Source organism: Manihot esculenta, chromosome 1 (genome assembly GCF_001659605.2).
Source record: "Manihot esculenta cultivar AM560-2 chromosome 1, M.esculenta_v8, whole genome shotgun sequence".
Classification (NCBI taxonomy): Eukaryota; Viridiplantae; Streptophyta; class Magnoliopsida; order Malpighiales; family Euphorbiaceae; genus Manihot; species Manihot esculenta.
Window position 1 is genome coordinate 35604782 of NC_035161.2, and position 23871 is coordinate 35628652.

Below are 23871 nucleotides of genomic sequence, written 5' to 3' on the forward strand. Positions count from 1 at the left end.
CCTTCATTGACCAGATTGCTGCTTCTCTCCTTCTCATTCTCCTGCTCCTCCTCCTCATTATCTCTTATTCCCATCAATTATCAAATGCAATCAAATGGACCCTTTTACCCATTCATCCTTCTCTTTCTTCTCCCCCATTATTTGGACCCTTTGCCTTTCAAATTTTTATCGTTTAGTTTCTTCCTCCTCGCTTTCATTCTATTGGAGAGGAAGTTTTTTGAGATTATTCAATTATGGGAAACTGCTGCTTAAAACCAGCCAAGTGCGCTCATGTTTCTTCTACTAATTTTTCCTCTGGTTGGTCTGCTTTCTTTTTATTTTTAAGAACGGCGTATTTGCCTTTTTCTTTGTAATTAAAGCAATAGAAAATGATGTTGGCGGCTGCTAATTTTATATCATCTGTTCTTTGATTTGTTTACGGGATCTTAATATCAAATTCTCCTTCGTAAATGAATTTCCTCAGGAGGGGTAGTCATTGTTTAACAAAATTTCTCGTAATTTTGCTTTCATGTTTATTTTGCTCATGAATTATGCTCGTTCTTGCTGCTATTTTCCTCCGTGAAAGATTTTTTGTCTTCTATTTTCTGTTCTTAGTTTTCCCACATGAAATTATCTGTTGATATCCGGATATATATATATATATATATATAAAACTCATGGATAATCTTATTTGAGTTGCTTCTTGCTTTTTGTCCTTTCAGGAAGTAAAAAGTCTCATATTGATGAGTTGAAGCAGGATTCTACCACTTCTTCGCAGAAAGCATCGCTGGGAAGCTTTAACAAGTCTTTCAAAACAAGCACGGTTGATTTATCTGTTCCCAGCAGTCTCAAGTCCTTTAGCTTTAGTGACCTAAGGAATGCCACCAAGAACTTTCGCTCAGAAACAATGCTTGGAGAGGGTGGTTTTGGATGCGTTTTCAAAGGATGGCTTGATGAGAATACTTTAGCTCCTACTAAACCTGGAACTGGGATTGTGGTGGCAGTAAAGAGGCTCAAGGCTGAAAGCTTTCAGGGCCATAAGGAGTGGCTTGTATGTGCTTTTAGGACTATTATGTCATTCATGTTGTTCGCCTTGCAAGACTATTTTAACTTATTTTTGTTCTCTTTCTTTCTACTTGGCAGGCAGAAGTTAACTACCTAGGGCAGCTTCGTCATGAAAATGTCGTGAAGCTCATTGGGTATTGTGTTGAGTCTGAGAACAGACTTCTAGTTTATGAGTTTATGCCCAAGGGAAGTTTGGAGAATCATTTATTCAGAAGTAAGTAAATTTGCTCCGTGGAACAGAATTTCTCTAATTTTTTCTTAATTGTTCAAATCCATTGTTGTTTCTCATGATCTTGTTCTCCACTGCTAATTACATATAGGCAGCTTTCTTGTAAAATATGTTTTGTATGTGATTGTTAATTTGATTGCCAATAAAGAGCAGAGCTAAAATAAGCAACATCATCTTTATGTTGTCCTCCTGATTGTTTTCGTCGACCAATCATTTTAGATTCTTGTGTTGGGTTGGTGGATGTGATATGTGAGATCAATTGGATGTCGAGGAAAGCTGGTTTAAAGGAAGGATTGTGAGATTTCTTGGAAGGAGAATATGATTTCTGTAATTAATGCCAGAAACTTCAATTTCTTTATGAGGTTATTGAAGATTGTATATGTACTTGAATTTCTTTTCTTCTGAATCTTTTCCGTGGGAGTTGTGTAAAAGAGGGATCCATGAGAAATCCATCCATTTTTTGATATGGTGAGGAGACATTTCGAGTGAATGAAGTTGAATTTGGAGTTGAAGACCGACGAGACTGATGCAGCCTGATGGTATTGACTTTGATTAGGGAATAGGGATTGTATTTTCAATGGCTTTGGTTGATGGTTGCTCTTCTGGTAAGCTAAACTCTGCTTTGTTTTCCAAGATAGTCACAAACTTGAGGCTCAGTGAAATATATTCAAGAAATGGTTTCAAAGAAAAGTCTGCAGGAAACAGCAAGAGCATTCGTGGAATGCTGTTTTCATAAATTTGTTTGTTTACATGCAGTGACAGCATTTTGAAATAATTTTCCAAGAAGCTTTTCTCTTATTTATAAGGATCTTTTACCATTTTTTCCCCTTCCTTCTATTTGGGCTTGGCAGTGGGAGGTGGTTTAGGTGGGGGTTTATGTGTTGTTAGCTTGAAGAATGTGACACTATGATAAATAATTGTTTTTATTTGGCTATGAAAGCTTATACATCCTGCATAATATGGTATTATGACTACATGTTGAATATGATTTCACCTGAGTTGATAGTAAATGACATCCTTTCTTTATTTTCAGAAGGGGATCAACCTATTACCTGGGCTACAAGGATGCGCATTGCCATTGATGTAGCGAGGGGGTTGTCCTTCTTACATGGTTTAGATGCCAAAGTCATCTATCGTGATCTGAAGGCATCCAATATTCTACTTGATTCGGTATGTTGAAGCCTTAAACTTAATTTATTGATATAAACTAACATAACAAATATGCTAGACTTTTATATGGCTGATGGACTGGTGAAATCCATTTCAGGATTATAATGCAAAGCTTTCTGACTTTGGCCTAGCAAGGGATGGTCCCACTGGAGATAACACTCATGTTTCAACCAAAGTGGTGGGAACTCGGGGTTATGCTGCACCGGAATATGTGGCTACAGGTTAGTTAAGTTTTTGTTACATATTAATTATTTTTTTCTTTGCATGTTAAACTACTTGTGTTTTGGAGAGTCTGGATCCACAATATATGAAACAACACAAAGGCAGATAAAAAGAGGGTGAACTGAGAAACAGAAGTAACTGAAACAAAGGCGACCCAAGCCAGAGCTAGGTTACAACTCAACAATTTTGTGAGATACATTTTGAAATACACTACATTCCTAAACTTGTTTTTAAGAAGCTCAAAATGGTGGAAATTGTCAGCATTTGCTCTAAGGCGTGCCAGAAACTAATGGGCAGATGTAATTTTACCCTTATCATTGGACAAAGTAGTTGGAACAAGTGATAAAAGACAGATTGAAGACCGAGTTGCAGGCATGATGATCATGACTGTAGTATGCTTATGGCATGCCAAAGGGAAGTAGTGAATGCTTGGAGATTCTTCAATTGTAAGTAAACATTGGAACATAGAAATAAAAACTACGTTAAGTCCACATTTCAGGGTGGTCATTCGATGAAGAAAACTAATTTAAACCAAGAGTAAGGAATGTAATTAAAGTTAGCTTCTGGTGTTTACTGCTCTGATATTTTTGCTTGTATAGCTGCGTGTTTGTCTATTGTTTTACATCTTAATACAAGTTAAAGCAAAGAGAATTTTGACAGCCTTTTCTTTCCTTTTGCTGGCTTAAACCAAGCAGGTCGCTTGACTCCAAAGAGCGATGTCTACAGCTTTGGTGTTGTCTTGCTAGAATTACTATCAGGAAGAAGGGCAATGGATGATGAGAGAGCTTATTTTGTTGAAGAAACTCTGGTGGATTGGGCAAAACCTTTTCTGAGTGACCCCAGGCGAGTTTTGAGAATCATGGACACCAGATTGGGTGGTCAGTACTTCAAGAAAGGAGCCCAAGCTGCAGCTGCTCTTGCATTGCAATGCCTGCACACAGATCCCAAAAATAGGCCATTGATGATTGAGGTTCTAACTGCATTAGAAAAACTTAACACATCAAAAGATGCACCTAAGACACCCTCTCCAGCTAGGCTGGATAGTCACTGGATCAAGCGCGGGTCCTCACAGGAATAAAAAGCAGCTACCAATTTCAGTATGAACAATGTTTTCTCCTTGTGGTCTGACACATCAATCATGTTTCTTGGAGAGCTATTTTCATGGTTTTCTACTGAAGTGCACTTGAAGCTAGTACATCTCTCTAAAGCAAGTACAAAATTAGTTATACGCCAGAGCAGGCTAAAGCCAAATTTAGCAAGAAGAAACAATGTATATACATAGTCTCTCAGCGTCTGGAGAATGGCATTGTGGAAAAGGCATATGTATTATCTGCATATTGTAAATGGACGCTTTGGTGTTTGAGTTTTGTTTGTTACGAGCTAGGATTGTTTTCAAACAAAATCACAAAATGAAGAGAATGTTAATGAGATGAGATGAGATGAGGTGAGTTTATTACTGTTTCTAACAATATTGCATTCTCTTGGGGGGGTACTGGCAAGTCAATTGTGAAATTTAGTGGCATTTTAGGTTCATTCCTTAATGTCTGAAATAAGAGTGATGAGTTGTTTTTTTTTTTTTCCTTCTAGTAAGTCTGTGTTAGTCATCATAGACTGGGGCAGTTATTTGAGAAAATTGATCTTAATTGAATCGATTCATTTAAAACAGTAATAAACTGAATAGAATGGAAGCACTTGAACAGAATATTGATTTCCCAAGTTCAATGTATATACTTTGGTTTCTATATATATATTTTTTCTCTTGAAATTCAATTATCTATTAAAATATTTCCAAATTAAAAACCCACTTGCCTTATATAGATAAAATTAAAATGCCAAGTGAAAAATCAAGTAAGAGAACCTCATTGGAAAAGAAACAAAAAAACCCAGAATTGCCTATCAAAAGAACAAAGCTGGTGTAAATTAAGGAAGCTGCTGCAAGACAATGAGCCACCTTTGGCTTTATTTCAACTTATTCTGGAGACTGAGTGATGATAGATATAATATTTACTTCCAAATAAGGATTTAAAATAGGATGGCGTTTTCATTTTCATTTTCTTTTTCGTTTTTCTTTTTTATAAATATTACCTTATAATAAATTTTGAAACTCCACCTTATATCTCATTTGATATACTTTTAAGTAATTTTAATAATAAATATTGTTATAAACTATTTTATGTCAGCTGTTTATCAGCTTATCAGTCACCTAATATTATTTTAATCAAATATATAATTACTTAAAATTTGAAATATTTATAATCTTCAAATAACTTATAAGAGTGAATATTTGTTGGTTTACTTAAAATGAAAATTAAACCTAATTAAGATAAAAATTAATTTGAATTTAATTGATCTGATTGAATTCGTTCAGTTTAGCTTTTTAATAAATTTTTTTTACAACTTATTTTTAATATTCAATTTTTAGTTAGGATTATCTTTCTGAATTATTTAAATGACATAATATTATAATTATTTAGTTCGATTTTATTAAATTTTTTTATTAAAATTAAATAAAAAATTATATATTCGAATTGATTTTTTAAATGAATTCGATTCAATTAATATTTCAGTTTCAACCCAATACAGCTAACTCTTATGATAAACACTTAGATGTTGTAAATTAATTTTATAAATTAAGATAAATACATCTACATTATCTACCTACCAAGAGATTTGTTTAGTATTAAAATTAAAATTAGCCTTCGATAAAAATATATTATTTAAATATATTAAAATTTTAATTTAATTTTTTAAACATAATTTAATTATACAAATATAAAAAAATATATTTTCTTATACTATTTTATTTCAACAACATTTAAAATAATTTTTTTTCTAAAATAGTACTTTTTGTTTTCAATCTCAACGTTAAACACATTCTAAGCCTTAATAAAATGGGAACTACTTGCATGATAAATTTCTACTATCAAAATTTATTGTAAAACAATAATTAATCAAATTTTCAACTGGAAAAATTGTCACTGATTTATTATTACTGATTTCTTCAATTAGAAAACGGGATGGGGATATTTAATTATATATATACATATATATATATATATATATATAAAAGGAGCGAGGTGGGAATATGCCAACATGACATGGGTAGCATAGGGTTTCCATGAAACCATAAAAAGCAAGAAATCATGTTATATAGACGTAATGCCCCAAACCTTTGCAGAGGAATTTGAATCGGTGGTTATTGTTACGATCATACGCCATTGTTTTTCTTCAAAAGAAAATCTCAACTATCATTTCTGCTTCTAATCATGGGTTCAGGTGCTGTGTTCACTCTTTTTTCTACCTGAACTATGTCATCATCAGTGACCAGTTACTAGCTAGGGTTCTAAAAGGAATTATAAATTCTTCTTATTCTTCTTCTTTCCGTTGAAAATTCAATTAGATTTTTATTTGCAATTCAGTTAATATTGATAATAGTGACAATAGCAATAACGGCAATGTGCAGATGCCGATATGGAGGATTATGGGTTCGAGTACTCGGACGAGGAGCCTGAGGAACAGGACGTTGACATTGAGAACCAATATTATAACTCTAAAGGTTTTTAATTTTCATTTTTCATTTTCTAAGCAAATTGTAGAAATGGACTCTCTCCCTCTCCATATTTGGAAAAGTTCCTTGATATTGAATTCTGCGTATAAATTAATTCTTACAGTGGTGTAGAGTTCTTTGATTTGATTGTATTTTGGAAAAACCTTCTTTATTTTTTAGTATTAGGTTAATGTTGTAAAAATTTTTGGTAACAGCTAGGAGTTATTACCTAAACCAGTGTGCTGACTACGGAGCAAATTTTATGGGCTTTTCCTTTTTTATTCAGTGGCAATGCCTTGTACTCTGTATTGTGGTTTCTTTTGAAGATTATTAAGGAATTGGATCTCAAGGAATGGATTTCTTTTTATGTTATCCTACTAAGATTTATTTTGAGGCAAAAAAAATTTATGGAATGATTTTACATATTAAAAGAATCAGTTAGGGCGAAGATGAAATTTTGTTTTGTTACAATTTCTTTTTTTTTTTCTATGTAAATGTGCTTTTCTCGTTTGAATGCTTTCACATTTCATTAACTGGTTTCACTGAGGCAATTTATGGTCCATTATTTACATCCTTGATTAACAGTTTTCAGATGACTAGCCATTGGCTATTATGAAATTCCTTAAAATTTGTTGTTGGAAAATCTATTGCTCTATGATGTGCTCTATATGCAGAGAAGGTTGTAATTTTTGTATCAGGTTTGCTCATTATAAATTTACTAATTTATTGTTTCTGTTCCCCCCTACATTTCGTCTTCATTGTAAAAAGGTCTGGTTGAAACAGACCCAGAAGGAGCACTTGCAGGTTTTGCTGAAGTTGTTAGTATGGAACCAGAGAAGGCAGAGTGGTGAGTGCCATAGAACTTCACAATTCAATTTCTGTTGTCCACTTTATGTTTGAGAACTTGGTGTCCATTTTGTCAAAATTTGCCCTCTCTTGTATGCATTTTCCTGTTTTGGTACCTAATCAAGTTGAAATTAGGTCTGAAAAGGCCACAAGTCAAAGTTATTTACATTAGGTAATTATTATGATTAAGGATTAATAAGTTAGTGAGACTGAAGATTGGGAGATTATTTGGTTACATGTTGTAACTATTATCAAAATAGGATTTGAGAACGAATTGTATAAATAGGAATAGCATTTTGACTGATCACGGTCAATTACCAATTCAATAATACAACTATCAATTCCCTCTCAAACTCTTGTTCTCTCTCTCTGCCCACTCCCTTCTTTTCCTTCTCTTCTTGAATCTTTTTCTTCTTTGGCTCTGTTTCTTCCTTCTGTCCCTCTTCCTTTTCATTTCTGCAGTCTATCTCGTGCATTCATAACATTAACATTAAAGCATTCTTGGCTGAATTTGAAGAATGATGAATATTAGTGCTGGCCAGAGAAAATGCTGTTGGTCAACTAGGTTGTTTTGAAGGGTTTGAAAGAACATCCTTGTTGCTTTTAACACTTACTTTTGTATAATCAGTGAGAACAGGAAACCATGTATACAGTCTTTCCTTGAATTAAGAAAACATATAATTTATTTTTGTTGATTGCATCAACTTCCCCTTGTTGGCCAGACTAGACCTTGAGTTATGGCTAGAAAAATCTCAGATCGGTAGATTGCATCCTTATGATTGCATATGTTTTTATTCAGGATATTTGCCTTTGTTGAATTTTTGGTTGCACCCTTCTTCCTTGGTTGGAGAAACATAACCTCAATTTCTAACATGCATAGGTAGAAAGATCTCTCATCTGTTCCATTGGTTTTCTGTGTTCTGCTGCTAACGTATTTCTGTAGTTTCATATAATTTGCAATCTAAATGATTACTTAACCTCCTTCATAAAAAATTCTTCTGTGCATTCTTTGTGGAAGTTTAATTAGTTGGATTTTTCTTTCTTATGTTATTGTTGTGTTAAATCAACCCATGGGAATGTGGGTAGTTGCTGCCAGTGATCTTAAGAGGTGCACCCTGCACCTGTTTCAAGGCACATGTGTAAGGCATGCCTTAGATGCCATCCACCTTTTGCCTTCAGAGGCAGTGAGGCTTGTGCCTAGTGTGCCTCAGGCACACCTTTAGCAACACTATGCATTGACATAATGATAATTTGTTCTTCTATTTTAGTAATTTGCTGCATTCCAAAATTGACATTTGATAAAGCTAGTAGGGTTGGCTTGAAAGGTAGATGCATCAAAAGGATTAATTTGCTGTATGAAACATCTGATGAATTGGAGAGATGTCATTGTACAATATATATATATCACTCATATTATTGTTATTTCTGCATTCGTATGGCAAAATGCTTTACTATTGCATATCTATTATCCCACTGATATAGAAATGTTTATTCATTTTAAACCTTTTTTTTACAATCAGATAATTGTTTTCTTTCCAGGGGGTTCAAAGCATTGAAACAAACTGTTAAGCTTTATTATCGCTTGGGAAAGTATAAAGAAATGATGGATGCTTACAGGGAGATGCTTACATACATTAAGTCAGCAGTCACCCGCAACTACAGTGAGAAATGTATAAACAGCATCATGGACTTCGTTTCGGGATCAGCTAGTCAGAATTTTGGCCTCCTGCAAGAATTTTATCAAACCACCTTGAAGGCCCTGGAAGAAGCAAAGAATGAGGTAAGGTATGATAAATATTTTAGAATGCCATTTATGACAGGATATTTATATATTGTTTCCTGTACAGAGACTTTGGTTCAAGACAAATCTTAAGCTCTGCAAAATATGGTTTGATATGGGTGAATATGGCCGGATGAGCAAGGTATATTATTGTCATAATTACTGGAGCTTGCTATTCTTATATCTGGATTACAACTATTTATGAGATCAATGGTTGTAAATGATCAGATTCTGAAAGAACTCCATAAATCTTGTCAACGAGAAGATGGTACAGATGACCAAAAGAAAGGCAGTCAGCTTCTGGAGGTATATGCAATTGAGATTCAAATGTACACTGAGACCAAGAACAACAAAAAGCTTAAGGTAGAGACTTTTTCCTGTTCCCTTGGTGCTCTCACTTTATATTGAGACCTTGTTATTGGTGTTTCCTCATCTTCAGTACAATTTATTTCCAGAAAAGAATGAAAAAAAAAAAGGAAAATCTTTGTGATTAAACTATGTATTATGGTGTTAAGTGATTCACCAAATGCATTAGTCCAGCTGTGTGAAATGATGTCCTGTCATTTAACAATTAGACTATATTATCAGCTGCAAACTTGATAAGAAGCTGAAGATCATGTTTTCCATATCAAACTACAAGTAGTTCTTCTTATGAAATGTCAATATATAAGAGCATCAAGGGGCTGAGGGAGAGGGAATCAAGTAAACTAGAAAAAAATATATAAAAGCAATTCTCAAGCTATTGGATTACACAGATTAGGCAGGACTTTCTATTGTGGAAGTTGCAGATGAGTTGGTAGCTATTTGATTAATTTGTTTGTCTTGTTGGCAAAATTGTTAACTCTGTTATGTCCAAGAAGAGGGAACGGGATAAATGCTCTGCTTAAGAACACACAGCCACTGAGCTTTTAACATGTACATGCTTTGTTTTTGCGTCTCTTTGTTAATGTCATTGGAGTTTGATCTCCTGTATGTGTTCCATCTGGACTAACATGCAAAATGCATTGATCATTGCTTACTGGAAATAGAAGTGGGGTTTGAGTTGTAATAAATTGGCTGTTTGTTCCTGAGATCTTTGTGAGAGTTCAGTTCTTGGTGGTTCCATCATGATTTTCATGATAGTTGGAGGCTTGAATTCTTTTGCGCTTTTCTACATTGTAAAATATGATGTTTCTTTCTGTTTTGCCTTTATTAGCAATTATACCAAAAGGCACTTGCAATCAAGTCAGCAATTCCACATCCAAGGATAATGGGGATAATTCGAGAATGTGGTGGGAAGATGCATATGGCAGAGCGTCAATGGGATGAGGCAGCGACAGATTTCTTTGAAGCTTTTAAGAATTACGATGAAGCTGGGAACCAAAGACGCATACAATGCCTAAAGTATGTTCTTTATGTCTCCTTATCTTGTTTTCTCTTTAATCTTTTGTTTGCATGAAAAGTGCAGGAGATAATGCCAAGTCGTCAAGCAAAAACAAGATCTGAACTTTGAAAGTAAAAAAATTTTAACATGACTGGTTCCAACAGAAAAAATATCTATAGAGCAAGTGTTAGAGAAACTAGGAGGGAAAATTATTTCTCATTTTCATAATTAATGTATATTTGATACTTATGGACACATTTAGTGTGGTGGCGAAGAAATCAACGTGTTAATAGTTTGATTAGGGTAAAGAGAAAAACTTGACCTCCATTGAGAAGAAAATGTAGTTGTCAAATTATGCAGCATAATAAGCTCTCTCTCTCTTTACGAACCACAGCTACATTTGCATGCAAGTTATTATTCAGCCCACTTATGCTTTTTTGGTGCATATATGAAAAATATGCAAGGTTGAGAATAAGTACTGCAGTTACAGATTGGCAGAACTTCAACTCATCCATGATTGTATCTTCTTGTGCACAAGCTAAAACTAATTCAAAACAGTTGGACAGTGCTACAAAGTAATTGGACTTTAAATTGAAGAAATTTAATTTTATATGCTTCACAAAGAAGGTACATGATTGATTACATATTTTCTTTTCGCGATGCTGTATCTTGTTTTTGCACTGCATTAATGGTACATCAACAATATGATTTCTTCCTTGCTGAGAGCTTCCAATACACTGTTATAGGATCACCTAACTGTGTTAAGCGTCATGGCTGACAGATACCTGGTACTGGCTAATATGCTGATGGAATCTGAAGTGAATCCATTTGATGGTCAAGAGGCAAAGCCGTAAGTGGTTTTATATATCACTTTGATATATGCTTCTCTTTCTATTGTTTGCGCCATTCTTATGACGATATACTGTTCAGATATAAAAATGATCCTGAGATTTTGGCCATGACAAACCTCATAGCAGCATATCAAAGGAATGAAATATTGGAATTTGAGAAAATCCTCAAGGTTAATGTACTTTGATTGAATTATGTTTATAGTTTGTTAGTTGTTATGCCTGTGTTTAAGTTGGCCGTTGAATTTTCTCAGAGTAACAGAAGGACAATAATGGATGATCCATTCATACGGAATTATATTGAAGATCTATTGAAAAATGTCCGAACTCAAGTGCTGCTCAAGCTTATTAAACCTTATACAAGAATTCGGATTCCTTTCATATCCAAGGTAATGCCTTTTCTTTCTTACCCCATCAAGTCTTTAAAGACTGAAGCACAATTTACTACCCTGCTGCTGCACACTTTTCAGATTTGGACCTATGTTTCTTTTTGTGACAATGGGTGCTCTGTAATTGCCACCGTTAGCAAAATTGGGACAAATCATAAATATAGTTGGATTTTTGCTAAATGGCATTTTTATGGAAAAACTTGCCTAGACCTGGTTCATCTAGAGCCAAGACACAATAATATTATGGATCCTACATAAAAATCCAATGGAACCCATTTATTTATATCTTGGATCCACCACAGGCCCAGTCTAGGTAAGAATTACTCGTTTTTATTATTCATGAATTTGTTTTGTAAAGAAGTGGGTCCCATGTGCCAAAAAGAAAAGGTAAAACAATTCAGAGCTGTGCACCTCCCTCGCCCACCCTCCTCTTGTCTCTCACTTCTGCCTCCTCCATCCCCCATTCCCCCTTCCCCCCCTTTTTTCTCCATCAAAACCTTGTAATCACAAAGCTGAGTTTCGTCATCAAACACCTGGAGATCACAATAACAGCAGCATTAAGAACAATTGTCTAGTTCTTCTGACTTTCCTGATGAGTGTGACCTATAGTGTCACATAGGCAGATTATCCCTGAGAAATTTTCTCTTTGTAGATAGGTTATCGCATGACATTGGTGCTTTATTATTTGTTAAAATTCATTCAAGAAGTGGAATCTTTGATTTTCTTTAACTGGGATCAAATCATCTATTAGAAGAAGTAAATGGACCTGTTTGATTAAATTCAATTCCTTGCGATGTCTTTCTTTGATGATGTAGACTGCTCCAATAAATTGTGTATGTTGCTCATGGCCAAGCTAAGCTTTATCCCATCTCCTATATTACGCCATTTGAGAATCGATTCAATTAGTGGAATTTGAGAAGGCCCAAAAAAACCTCTAAAAGAAATTATTCTGAGAAGCAGTTGTTTTAACCACTTGTTTTTTTAAATTTGTATTTTTTTTTTCAGTGGTCTTAGTACGCCCTTTTCACGTGTACTTTCTTTTAAACTAAAAATCTGCCATGTCAGCATCATATACAAAATGTGCTGAACCTGCTCATAACATTAAGCAGAGTTCCGTTTTGTCATGAGAAAAGCCACATGCTTCAAAATTGCACTTTGCATTTCTTTTAAAACCATTATCTTCTTCACTTTTATTACAAGGATCTTATAAAGTGGAGTGATATTTTGTGAACTTGCTTTAAGGAACTCAATGTACCAGAAAAAGATGTTGAGCAGCTGTTGGTTTCACTAATATTGGATAATCGTATTGATGGACATATTGATCAAGTGAACAGGCTATTAGAGCGTGGAGACAGGTACATGCCTAATTTACTTGTCTGTTCCAGTTCTCTGATTAGTTGGGAGTTAATGTGATGTTCATCAGTTCATGTGCTGCAGCCATCATTATTGTCATTTTTGTAAAATGTCGTGCAGGTCAAAGGGAATGAAGAAGTATACTGCCATCGAGAAATGGAACACACAACTTAGGTCACTTCATCAAACTATCAGCAACCGTGTATACTGAGAATGTGTCAGTAGGTAGTATGATTTCCATCTGGGGAAGGTCCTCGCCTTTTCTTAATATTTTGGTGGCACTAACAACTGAACTTTTGCTCGTGTGAGACCACATTATCTTAGAAGATACTTCTATAAGTAGTCATTTAGATAAAGGAGCGTGTTTTATAGCTGATGCATCTTGAAGAAAATGTGGGTAGAGAATGTGAAATCGAAAGTATACTCGTAATTTTGATGCTGAGAAAAATCCTAGTCATATATGGAACAATCAGACAGCATGCACGCATTGAATATACCATTTTGTTGGTTTGTTTGATCTATATTGATTTGTCTCCCATTCTGCTGTGCATCAGAGGCTAGCAAAAGAAGTGTAAGTCTGGCGTTTTTAGAATCCATGATACATGTATATATTATGAAACTGCTGGGTTGAAACCCAGGTGGAGATGCTGGGTTAAATCTTGGTTTCATTTAGTTCATCGAGTTGCGTGAATAGGACGACAACTACTCTTAGTTGCCAGGTTAATTTGATTTCACGCAGTTTAAACTTTCTATTAAATTTCTGAATATGGAATAGCAATTTTCGAAATGTTTTGGGAGCTATTTGATTTCTGGTCTACTCCATCATGTGAATCAGACAATCAATACCATAAAGCAGATTTTTTTTTTTTCACAAACGTTTCAGGTGACGGTGGAGGACAGCCGCATTGGGGCTCGTTCACTTGATTTGGCTAAAATAGATCGTCATATTCTTTTACACCGTTTACTGGTTTGACAAGTTTGTCGTTTGGTTGGTAAGCACCGAATCTCAATTGTTTTAATTAAATAATCATAAACAAATAATTATGTAAAATTTTGATTGATTCAATTAATGATAAAATTGAACTATTTTAAAAAATAATTTTAAAAGAGAATGTTATTTTCTAAATTTTGAAACTTGTATTAATATTAATGCTCTTTTTATATAAAAATTTTATTAATTTTACCTTTTATTTTCTAAAGTTTCAATTACAAGTACAATATAAGTGTTTTTTTCAAAAAATATATTTTTTGAAAAGCAATTTTTCACATACAAATTTTTTATATGGAAAAAACAAAGCCTAAGACTCCTTTATTTTATGAAAACTGTTTTTTTTTTTTTTCACATTTTTCTAGTATTTTGACATTCAAAATTATTTAATGAAAAATATATCTTAATTAAAAATTTTTTAAAAAATAATAATTTTCTTTTTAAGATGCACAAAAGTCATTTTTAAAAAAAAAATTGATTTATTAACAACATTAAACGTTTTATATATGAATCTTGTTAACATCGTTTGTTTTTAACATTGTAATTAAATAATAAAATATAAATTACCTTTTCAAATGATTTTTTAAGAAAATATTTTTATATATAAATTATTTTTCATAAAACAAATAAAATTTAAATCAAATATTCATAATAAATTCAAAGGGTAAATTATTCAAATCTCTCTGCATTTAGTGATTTGTTTCAATGGAGGTTTGGGGTTTTATAAAATTTCATAGCCACCATTTTTTGCTTGGAGGAGATTTTACTTAGGTATGGTTTTTGAGGAATTCTCAAAATATGAAATGTCTCAACCCGTCAAAATAATGAATTGAGAATGTTTTATCTTTAATATTTTTTTATTTATAAAAAATTATGCCTATTTTAAAAATATTAGAATTAATATTATATTTCCATTAATTTTATTTTGATCTCTCTTACTTCTTCATATGAAACTCTCCCAAATAATTTGACAACAATTGAAAAATGTACCTACAAAATTATGATGATCATAAATTTGAGTAGTAAAAGAGATTGTAAAAAAATTATATTTGCATTACTACTTTTTGGAAATTAAATAAATTAATTATAATTAAATTTAATATTTTTTATATTTTATTATTTAACCACTATCGAAATAATTATTAATAATTAAAATAATTAACCATTAAAAAGTTAATATTATCAATAAAGCAAAAAAATACTTATTTTAATTTTTAACTAATCACTATTAAAATAATTAATATTATCATGTATTATTTCAACATTCGTTAAAAATGTTATATAATATAATTTTCACTGGAGTGGTATAATAATAGAAGATCTTGTTATGTTCAATTATTTATCGATTTTATATGATGATAAATCATTTGATACTATGTTCTTTGAATTCACTCACTTCTCTTGCCTATTGTTGAAAAAAATGATTTTTTTTTATTTTGGTTTTCCTTGCAAGAAAATAAAATAAAATAAAATAAAAATAATTAAAGGGTGAAAGCTAAGCAATCGGCCCACCTGGGGCAGTGTGATGATCGAGTTAGATTGTTATCTTAGGGCTGACAGGGGTTAGAAATTGGAAAGTTTATATATATAGGTTTAATTGTGACGTCTCACTCTTGTTTCCACAATAATTATAATATCTCACTTTAACATTATTATAAAAAAAATTTAAATTAATTTATTATTTAATTAATTCAGATTATTTAATCGTTGAAGCTATTTATATAGTTCCCTCATTAACTGAATGTGTTTGGCGTATGAATGCAGTGAGATTAGAGTAGGAGACACATTGGGCATTGAATCAACATGATTCACAAGAAATATATAAAATTAAAAAGAAAAACACATGGAATTGTGATTATTTAATTTAAATATGAGAGTTGATGCTAATCAAATTAGATTTGAGTTGAAAAGATGACACATTACAAGACTTGAGGTTGTATCCAACAACACAACTTGTCTTGTCATTATTAATTGTCTGTTCAAATTTCAATATTTTTTTATCCTTGCGACGTGGCAATTTCAGAAGCACATCTTTTAACTTTCATTTTCTCTTTTTTTGTTTTCTAAAAAAAAAAAACACAAACAAACGTACCCATGTGACCCTATTTAAAAAAAAAAAACATTAATTGTTTGGTGTTTTTTTTTTTTTTGAAATGGGGATGGGGAATTCGAACCTGAAATTTATCAGGTTTAACCGGATGCACTTACCATCAGACTAAGCTTGAGAGTGCAATTATTTGATACTTTTATTTTGAAATACACATTAATATTTTTTTATTCCGTTTCCTCTTCGATTATTTTAGGTTCTAACTATTTAATTTATTGTTGTTAAAATATATATATTATTTTATTTTTCTTTGATTAATGGGATGCTACTATCTTGTCTCAAAACTTTGAGCCAGCAGATGTTGAGAAAATTAGAGTCATTCCTCTCAGTATTTTTGCTCAGGAAGATAGGTTGATATGGCACTTTGAGAAAAGCGACATTTATTCAGTCAGGTCTGGTTATTAGAAAGCTAAAGATTTGAGTAGACGGGCAGCTATAGAACCTAATGGTAATTCGAGTCCAAGTTCCTCAGCTCACAATTCTTACTTCTGGAAGTCTCTTTGGAAGACTAATGTTCCAAGTAAACTTCGGATTTTCCTATGGCTTTTTTGCTTGGAGCGGCTACCTTGTAAAGACCTCCTTCATCATCGGATCCAACATATAGACCCGGCCTGTTCTCATTGCGGAGGAAAGGAATCCATTGATCACATTTTTTTCTCATGCCCTCATGCTATCTCAGTTTGGTTTAATTCTCCATTGCAACTTCGTTCTTCTTATCTTTTGAGCTCAACAATGATGGACAAATGGACAGAAGTTTGTAATGCTCTTTCTCAGGAATCCGACTCAGATAGTCTAATACAACTTTTTGCCTTCCTTCTTTGGCAAATATGGAAAGATAGGAATGCTTTCACATTCAATAATATGTCTAAACCGGCTGAAGAGTCTGTTAGCTTAGCAATTAGAAGTCGAGATGATTTTAGAGAAGCCACCTCCAACCATCCTCTCCCCTCGCATCAATCAGAAATGGATCAACAGCTGTTAATTCATCAATCTCAACTCTCTTGGCAACCCCCTCCTCTCGGTTTCGTAAAGCTTAACTTCGATGCAGCTTGGGACAAGAATTCGAATTCAGGAGCCACTGCAATTATTGTTCGTGATCCTTTTGGAAGTGTTATTGACTGGTGCTGTCGTTCGTGGGTCTCTATCTCAGACCCCTTACAATTAGAGAGTATTGCTTGTCGAGAAGCACTTCTTTTTGTCAAAAGTAGAGGATTCTCTCACTCTATTATAGAAGGAGATTCTCTTATCACAGTTCAAGCCTGTAGGGGTAACCCAGCTCCCCTTAATATTCAAGATATTATCTCTGACTCGTTAGATATCGCTAAATCCTTTCAGTCTATCTCTTTTTCTTGGGTACGTCGGACTCACAATCAGGTTTCACATCTCCTTTGTAAAAAGTTCATCAGAGATAGTTCGTTCAGAGTAAATCCCTTGTATTAGATGAACTTTGTTTTCTCCTTGCCACTTGATGGCTTTTAGCAATGAACTATATCTTATGAAAAAAAAAAATGTAAAAACAATGAAAAATTAAATTGTTAAAATTTTGACATAGTTTGAATTCAATTAAATTTATTTACTGCTAAATTAAAATTGGAAGTATAGTTTCTTGATAAAAACATTAAAATAAAAATAAAATAATGAAGAATATGAAAAGTAAGAGAGAAATGGAAAGAAATTAAAGAAGACACCAATTATAAAAGGGATGTTATGTGAAAAATTGATGGAGTAGAACAATGATTTGGTCTTTAAGGGTGGGGAATATTGTATGCTTTGTTTTAATGGCCAAAGCCTCCAACAAACTGCCCACATGCTGTTGCTGCTTCCTAGTTGCTACCTTCTCTCTTTAACAACCTTCTATTTTCATTTTGTTTCTGTGTCTATCAATCATATATTTATGGCTTTATTTAATTTAAATATGTTACTTTTTAGAAGTTACTCTGAATTTAACTTAATTAAATTTGATAAATAAATTAATTTACTTTTTATTAAAAAAATATCAATCAAATAAAAATAATTTTTAATTAAATTATTCCGATTAAATAAGATTTATATTTACATGTTAATGAATAAATATTTTATAATAAGTAAATGAAAATATTCAAAGTCAAAATTTCTTTTAACGTTTTAAACTATTTAATTAGCTGTAAAGTGAAAAACTTGGGATAAGAAGAAATTGTCAAAAACTGAAAAGGCATCCAATATAAGTTATTATTAATTAATAGATGATTATTGAGCACAGTGCATCAAAGTTTTAAATCAATCAACGTTTTGAAAAGACAATAAAATTACTTTTTAAATTAATTTAATTTTAGTGGGGTAGGGGAGAGAGATTCCAGCCCCATCACTTCCATCTTTCTCATCAATTTTTGCAAAATTAGTCCTTACTTATACAAGTTCTTAAATATATTTTTTTTCAATTCAATTCAATAAATTTTTTTAAAATAAATTAAATATATCACAAGGAACATATATACGCTTTAGATTTTAAAATTATTAACATATAATTTAATTTATTAGATACACTGGATAATAATTCATTTTTCTTAATAAAAAATTAGAGATATAAATAAATAAGTGATATATTTTTAATCATTAAATTAAATCAAATACGTAGTAAGAAGTAATAAGTTTACCTTTTGACATTTGTGCATTTGTGATTATTGGCGTTCATGTTCTTTGAATAATTCACTTATTTGTTATATAGGTTTGCGATTATTAATGATATTGAGAGCTCTTCCATTTTCAATAAACTTCAAATTAAATATATGAAAAAAACAAACTCAAATTTAAAATTTCTCTTGTTTTTCATGCTTTAATAGAAGAAAAAAAAATCAAATTACTCATTAATTAGTTTAGAATTATAATTTATTGAAAAATTCACATATTATGTATCTAAAAATAATTTTTTTAATGCAAAATTACTCATTATATTAATAAAAAAATATTATTTTAAATAGAAAAATGATCATATCTAATAAATTATGTCTAATATTTGTCACTAATTATTTTTTATTTTTTTAAAATAAATTTTAGAATGAATTTTTTTTTAACTTAAATAGAATAAAATATAAGTGTTTAAATATTTAAATTTAAAAATAAAAAGATGAATTTATTAATTATATAAAATTTAAAAATTAAAACATAATTTATTTTAAATAAAATGAAAAATTTATGATTTCAATTATTTACATAAACAAATACATCACAATTAAAACATATATTTTATTTTTATTTTTATTTTTATTTTTATTTATCGCCAGTTCAAACAAAGGAAACAAAAAGTAATTTTTAATTTGTGATGTATAAGAGAATCGGAGGAAAAGAAAGTTGAAAACGATTAGGACCTACGATCTACCTTATCTTTAATTTAGAAAATAAATAATAAAAATTGGTGACAATATAATTTTATCATTAAAAATGTGTGATATTAAAATTTAAATATGAAAAATAAATAACAATAATAATAATAAATAAATAATTATTGTGCTTTAACTCATTAATACTAAAATTATTTTAAAATTTTAAAAATTTTAGATTTTAAATAAAGTGAGAGCTAATTCTATTTAAAAAAATAACAATATTAATATGCGTATATTCAATTTATTTATTAAAAAAATATTAAATAAAAAAATTAAATATACAGTAATTTATATTTATATTTATATTCAACACTTTAAATTTTCTACAATAAAGTTAAACTTTTTAATTTCTCAATTGAATTAAATTAAATTTATATAAATTAATAGTAAATTATGATATAATTTTTAAAAATTTATATTATTAATAAAATATATAATTTTTTAATTTAAAATTTATATTAAAATTAAATATATTTTTTATTTATTTTATATAATATTAATTATAGTATATTAAATAAATATTTATTACAAATAAATTTCTATTATATAAAGCATTATATATCGATAATATATATTAAAGTATTTTAATGAATATTTATATTCAATATTATAAATTATATATTTTTATATTTAAAAATTTTTATTTTCTATTAATAATATTCTAAATGAAACAAAATATTACATATTTTAAATTGTGAATTTTTTTTTAATATTTGAAATTTTTATTAATATCTCTAATAATATTATAAAAAATGAATAATGAGATTAATAAAAAATATTGTTATTGTAATAAAAATATGTATTTAAAAATTATTTTATTATTTAAATAGAATTTTGAAAAGTATATTATAATTTACTTTTAACTTATATAAATTTAATTAGACATTTTAGCTATAATTATAGTAAATTAATTTTTTTAAATTTAAAATATTAAATATAAATATGAATTATCATAAATATTTAGATTTTTTTCAATTATTCTAAAAAATTTATTACCAAAATAAATTAAAATCAATAAAAATTAAATCAAAATTTTAAATTAATTTATTAATTTGATTTTTAAATTAATTTATTAATTTAATTTTTAAATTAATTTAATTCAAACAATTTATTTAGATTTAAATGAATATTGTAAACTCGTAATCACATGGAATTGTACATTTACTGTCACGTGTTCAAAGAATAAGTGGTTTCAAGTTTCCACTATTTTTCGGAAAACAAATCTTCAATAAAATAACTTGTTTTTATTATTTATTTTTAAGTTAAAAAATAAATTATATTAATAAATTTATATATAGAAATTTTAAAAATATAAAAAAATAATTTTGTTTTTAAAAATAAAAAATATTTTTCCTTTGAAAAATGATCACCTGAGTCAGTAGCCAACCCAGAATTTTAATGCAAAGGGAGCAAATTTTGATATTCTGTCTATTTTATAATTATAAATTTATTTTAATTTACTTACTATTACTTCTTTGAAAAATGATCACATGTATGAAGATTGGCTTTTTAAATAGTTTATTGATAATATTATTTTGATAAATTTTAAATTTTATAATTGAGTTAGAATAAGAAAAATAAAATCGCAATAGAATTTTAGTTTGAAATGAATTTTTAAAATTTATTTAGTTTGTACTGAATCATTAAGAGACCCATTCAAATTTATTGGATTTTTTATGGCTCTTATATTAATATCATTAGTCTCCATCTGCTCATAAATTTTTAGATTCATAATTTTTTTTACATCGTGTTATTATATTAATTTTAAAAAATACTAAAGGATGATTTTCCTATTTTTCTTACTCATTTTTAATATAAAGGGACTAGTAGAATTCACTGTCACGACCAACCTTCAAGTCATCTTATTTTTATATTTTCTCTTATTTTTTATCCTTCCTTATTAAAGGCATTTTATTTATTTTTAAGTGGGCGGCTCTCCTACTTTCCTTACTCAATTTTATTTATATAAAAGGACTTATAAAGTTCATTTATCCCACACCATTTTTCAAGTTATCTTATTTTTATATTTTCTTTTATTTTTTTATCCAACTATGTTAAAAACATTTTATTTATTTTAAAATAACACGCTCTAACACGTTCATACTAAAATTATTTTAAAATTTAAAAATTTTTCATTTTTCATTTTTGATATAAAGGGACTCGTAGAGTTCATTTATCCCGACCAACCTTCAAGTCATATTATTTTTATATTTTCTCTTATTTTTTATCCATCCTAGCTAAAGGCATTTTCTTTATTTTTAAGTGGTGGCTCTCCTACTTTCCTTACTCAATTTTTTTATATAAAATGACTTATGAAATTCATTTATCCCACACCAACTTTCAAATCATTTTATTTTTGTATTCTTTTTTTATTTTTTTTATCCAACTATACTAAAGACATTTTATTTATTTTAAAATAACTGTGCTCTAACGCGTTCGTACTAAAATTATTTCAAAATTTAAAAAATTTTTTATTTTTTATTTTTAATATAAAGGAATTCGTAGAATTAATTTATCCCACCAACCTTAAGTCATCTTATTTTTATATTTTCTCTTTTTTTTTTACTCTTTCTTACTAAAAGCATTTTATTTATTTTTAAGTAGGTGGCTCTCCTACTTTCCTTACTCAATTTTTTTTATATAAAAGAACTTATGAAATTCATTTATCCCGCACCAACTTTCAAGTCATCTTATTTTTATATTTTCTTTTATTTTTTTATCCAACTATGCTAAAGACAATTTATTTATTTTAAAATAACGTGCTCTAACACGTTCGTACTAAAATTATTTTAAAATTTAAAAAATTTTCGATTTTAAACATAATGAGAGCTAATCATATTAAAAAATTGAAAGATTTATAATTTAATTCCTGAGTATTGTCATTATTAACAAGTCAGTTCTTATATTTTTAAAAACCTATTAGAACATCCTTATGTTTTCTTTCCGTCAACGAAATAGTCTTTCCATCCTCTTTTCCGTTAAAATTAGATAAAGGAGGAGAGAGAAAAATTTTAAAATCCAATTTTACCCTCAAATAAAATCATTTATTTAATCATTGGATATTGTTATTATTAACAAGTTAGTCCTTACATTTTCAAAAATCTATTAAAACGTTTTTATCTTTTTCCATATCTATTAAAACGTACTTATCATTTTTTTTCGTTAATAAAATAGTCTCTATCTTTTCTCATATCTATTAAAACGTCCTTATCATTTCTTTCCATCAACAAAATAGTCCTTTCTCATCGTTTCTTTTCGTCAACGAAATTACCCCTCCCTATATTTTTAGAAATCTATTAAAACGTCCTTATCGTTTCTGTTTGTCAACAAAATAGTCCCTATCTTTTATCACATCTATTAAAATGTCCTTATCGTTTCTTTTTGTCAACGAAATAGTCCCTATCTTTTTTTTCCTCCTCCTCCTTCGACTCCTCCGAAAAAGAAGGAGAAGAAGAAGAAGAGAAAGAAGAAAAAGAAGAAGAAGAGAAAGAAGAAAAAGAAGAAGAAGAAGAAGGAGAAGGAGGAGAAGAAGAATAAGATAAATAAGAGAAAGAAGAAAAAAAAGAAGAACAAGAAGAAGAAGAAGAAGAAGGAGAAGAAGGAGAAGAAGAAGAAGAGAAAGAAGAAAAAGAAGAAAAAGAAGCAAAAGAAGAAGAAGAAGGAGAAGAAGGAGAAGAAGAAGAAGAGAAAGAAGAAAAAGAAGAAAAAGAAGCAAAAGAAGAAGAAGAAGAAGAAGAAGGAGGAGGAGAAGCAGAAGGAGAAGCAGAAGCATAATAAGGAGGAAGAATTGATAAAGAATAAAAGGAAGGAGGAGAAGGAAGAGGAGGAGGAGAAAAATAATGGGGTAATTTAGTCTTTTTACTATATTTTTAACGATAAAAATAGACGGAAAGACTATTTTGTTGACGGAAAAAAAAGATAAAGACGTTTTAATAGATTTCTAAAAATATATGGACTGACTTGTTAATAATAACGCAATAGTCATAGATTAAATTATAAATCTCCTTTAAAAATAATAACAATACTTATATGCATATATTTAATTTACCACTGTCCATTCGAAAATTTTCCTATGAATCGACAAATGCTTCTATTATATTTTAATAACTGTCCTTGCTAAATTTTATTAATAAAAAAAAAAATCATCTTATTTACATGTGAATAGTTATTTATGAATTTATCAACTTGCAATAATTCTGATATTTGTTTATAGGCAAAATAAATCTATTGATTATAAATACATTACACATATTTAATTATTATTTTTGTCGTAAGTTCAAAATACAAATAATTTAAAAATATAATAATTATTTTAGAGAATTAATTTATTAAATAATTAATATTTATTGGTCATCAACCATTAATTATAACTATAAATTATCTCCCAAAATGAAATAAAATGATGCAAATTTTTTATTCTTTAATTATAATTATTGAGTTCTTATTTTGAATATAAAATATTTTTAAAATTAAAAATAATATATTTTATTTTTATAATAAATGTATTTAATATGATTTAAAATAATCAAATTAATAAATTTTAGATATTAAATAGTTAAGAGAGAGAAATTGGACAACATTTTGCACCCACGAGAAACACGGGCCCTATTTCATATTAATCAAATA

At 29.6% G+C, this 23871-nt stretch overlaps 3 protein-coding genes across 4 annotated transcripts; all 3 read left to right on the plus strand.

Annotated features, from left to right (window-relative positions):
• LOC110625870 (probable serine/threonine-protein kinase PBL3) lies at positions 1-4370 on the plus strand. Of its 2 annotated transcripts, none has more exons than XM_021771667.2 (6): positions 1-297; positions 702-1030; positions 1123-1258; positions 2310-2443; positions 2541-2664; positions 3361-4370. In XM_021771667.2, the coding sequence occupies exons 1-6, from the start codon at positions 234-236 to the stop codon at positions 3741-3743; spliced, it is 1170 nt and encodes a 389-aa protein (XP_021627359.1). In that variant the 5' UTR covers positions 1-233; the 3' UTR covers positions 3744-4370. The 2 variants fall into 2 exon arrangements, with proteins under 2 accessions (XP_021627359.1, XP_021627284.1); XM_021771592.2 differs by having other exon boundaries at positions 3-297; positions 2307-2443.
• Positions 4371-5749: 1379 nt separating this feature from the next.
• On the plus strand, positions 5750-13312 carry LOC110625655 (COP9 signalosome complex subunit 2). Its single transcript, XM_021771317.2, has 12 exons — positions 5750-5941; positions 6129-6221; positions 6981-7059; positions 8598-8838; positions 8906-8980; positions 9067-9201; positions 10034-10221; positions 10983-11051; positions 11132-11222; positions 11304-11438; positions 12681-12793; positions 12912-13312. The coding sequence occupies exons 1-12, from the start codon at positions 5932-5934 to the stop codon at positions 13000-13002; spliced, it is 1320 nt and encodes a 439-aa protein (XP_021627009.1). The 5' UTR covers positions 5750-5931; the 3' UTR covers positions 13003-13312.
• A 3309-nt stretch (positions 13313-16621) lies between these two features.
• Positions 16622-17326, plus strand: LOC110610464. Its single transcript, XM_021750396.1, has one exon. The coding sequence runs from the start codon at positions 16622-16624 to the stop codon at positions 17324-17326; it is 705 nt and encodes a 234-aa protein (XP_021606088.1).
• The last annotated feature ends 6545 nt before the right edge of the window (positions 17327-23871 follow it).

Coding starts and splice junctions, on each gene's coding strand:
- LOC110625870 (XM_021771592.2), top strand. CDS start 234: ATGGGAAACTGCTGCTTAAAACCAGCCAAGTGCGCTCATGTTTCTTCT. Junction 2,444..2,540: donor CCAATATTCTACTTGATTCG/GTATGTTGAAGC, acceptor AATCCATTTCAG/GATTATAATGCAAAGCTTTC. Junction 2,665..3,360: donor ACCGGAATATGTGGCTACAG/GTTAGTTAAGTT, acceptor TAAACCAAGCAG/GTCGCTTGACTCCAAAGAGC.
- LOC110625655 (XM_021771317.2), top strand. Junction 8,981..9,066: donor AATATGGCCGGATGAGCAAG/GTATATTATTGT, acceptor GTAAATGATCAG/ATTCTGAAAGAACTCCATAA. Junction 9,202..10,033: donor AGAACAACAAAAAGCTTAAG/GTAGAGACTTTT, acceptor TGCCTTTATTAG/CAATTATACCAAAAGGCACT.
- LOC110610464 (XM_021750396.1), top strand. CDS start 16,622: ATGGACAAATGGACAGAAGTTTGTAATGCTCTTTCTCAGGAATCCGAC.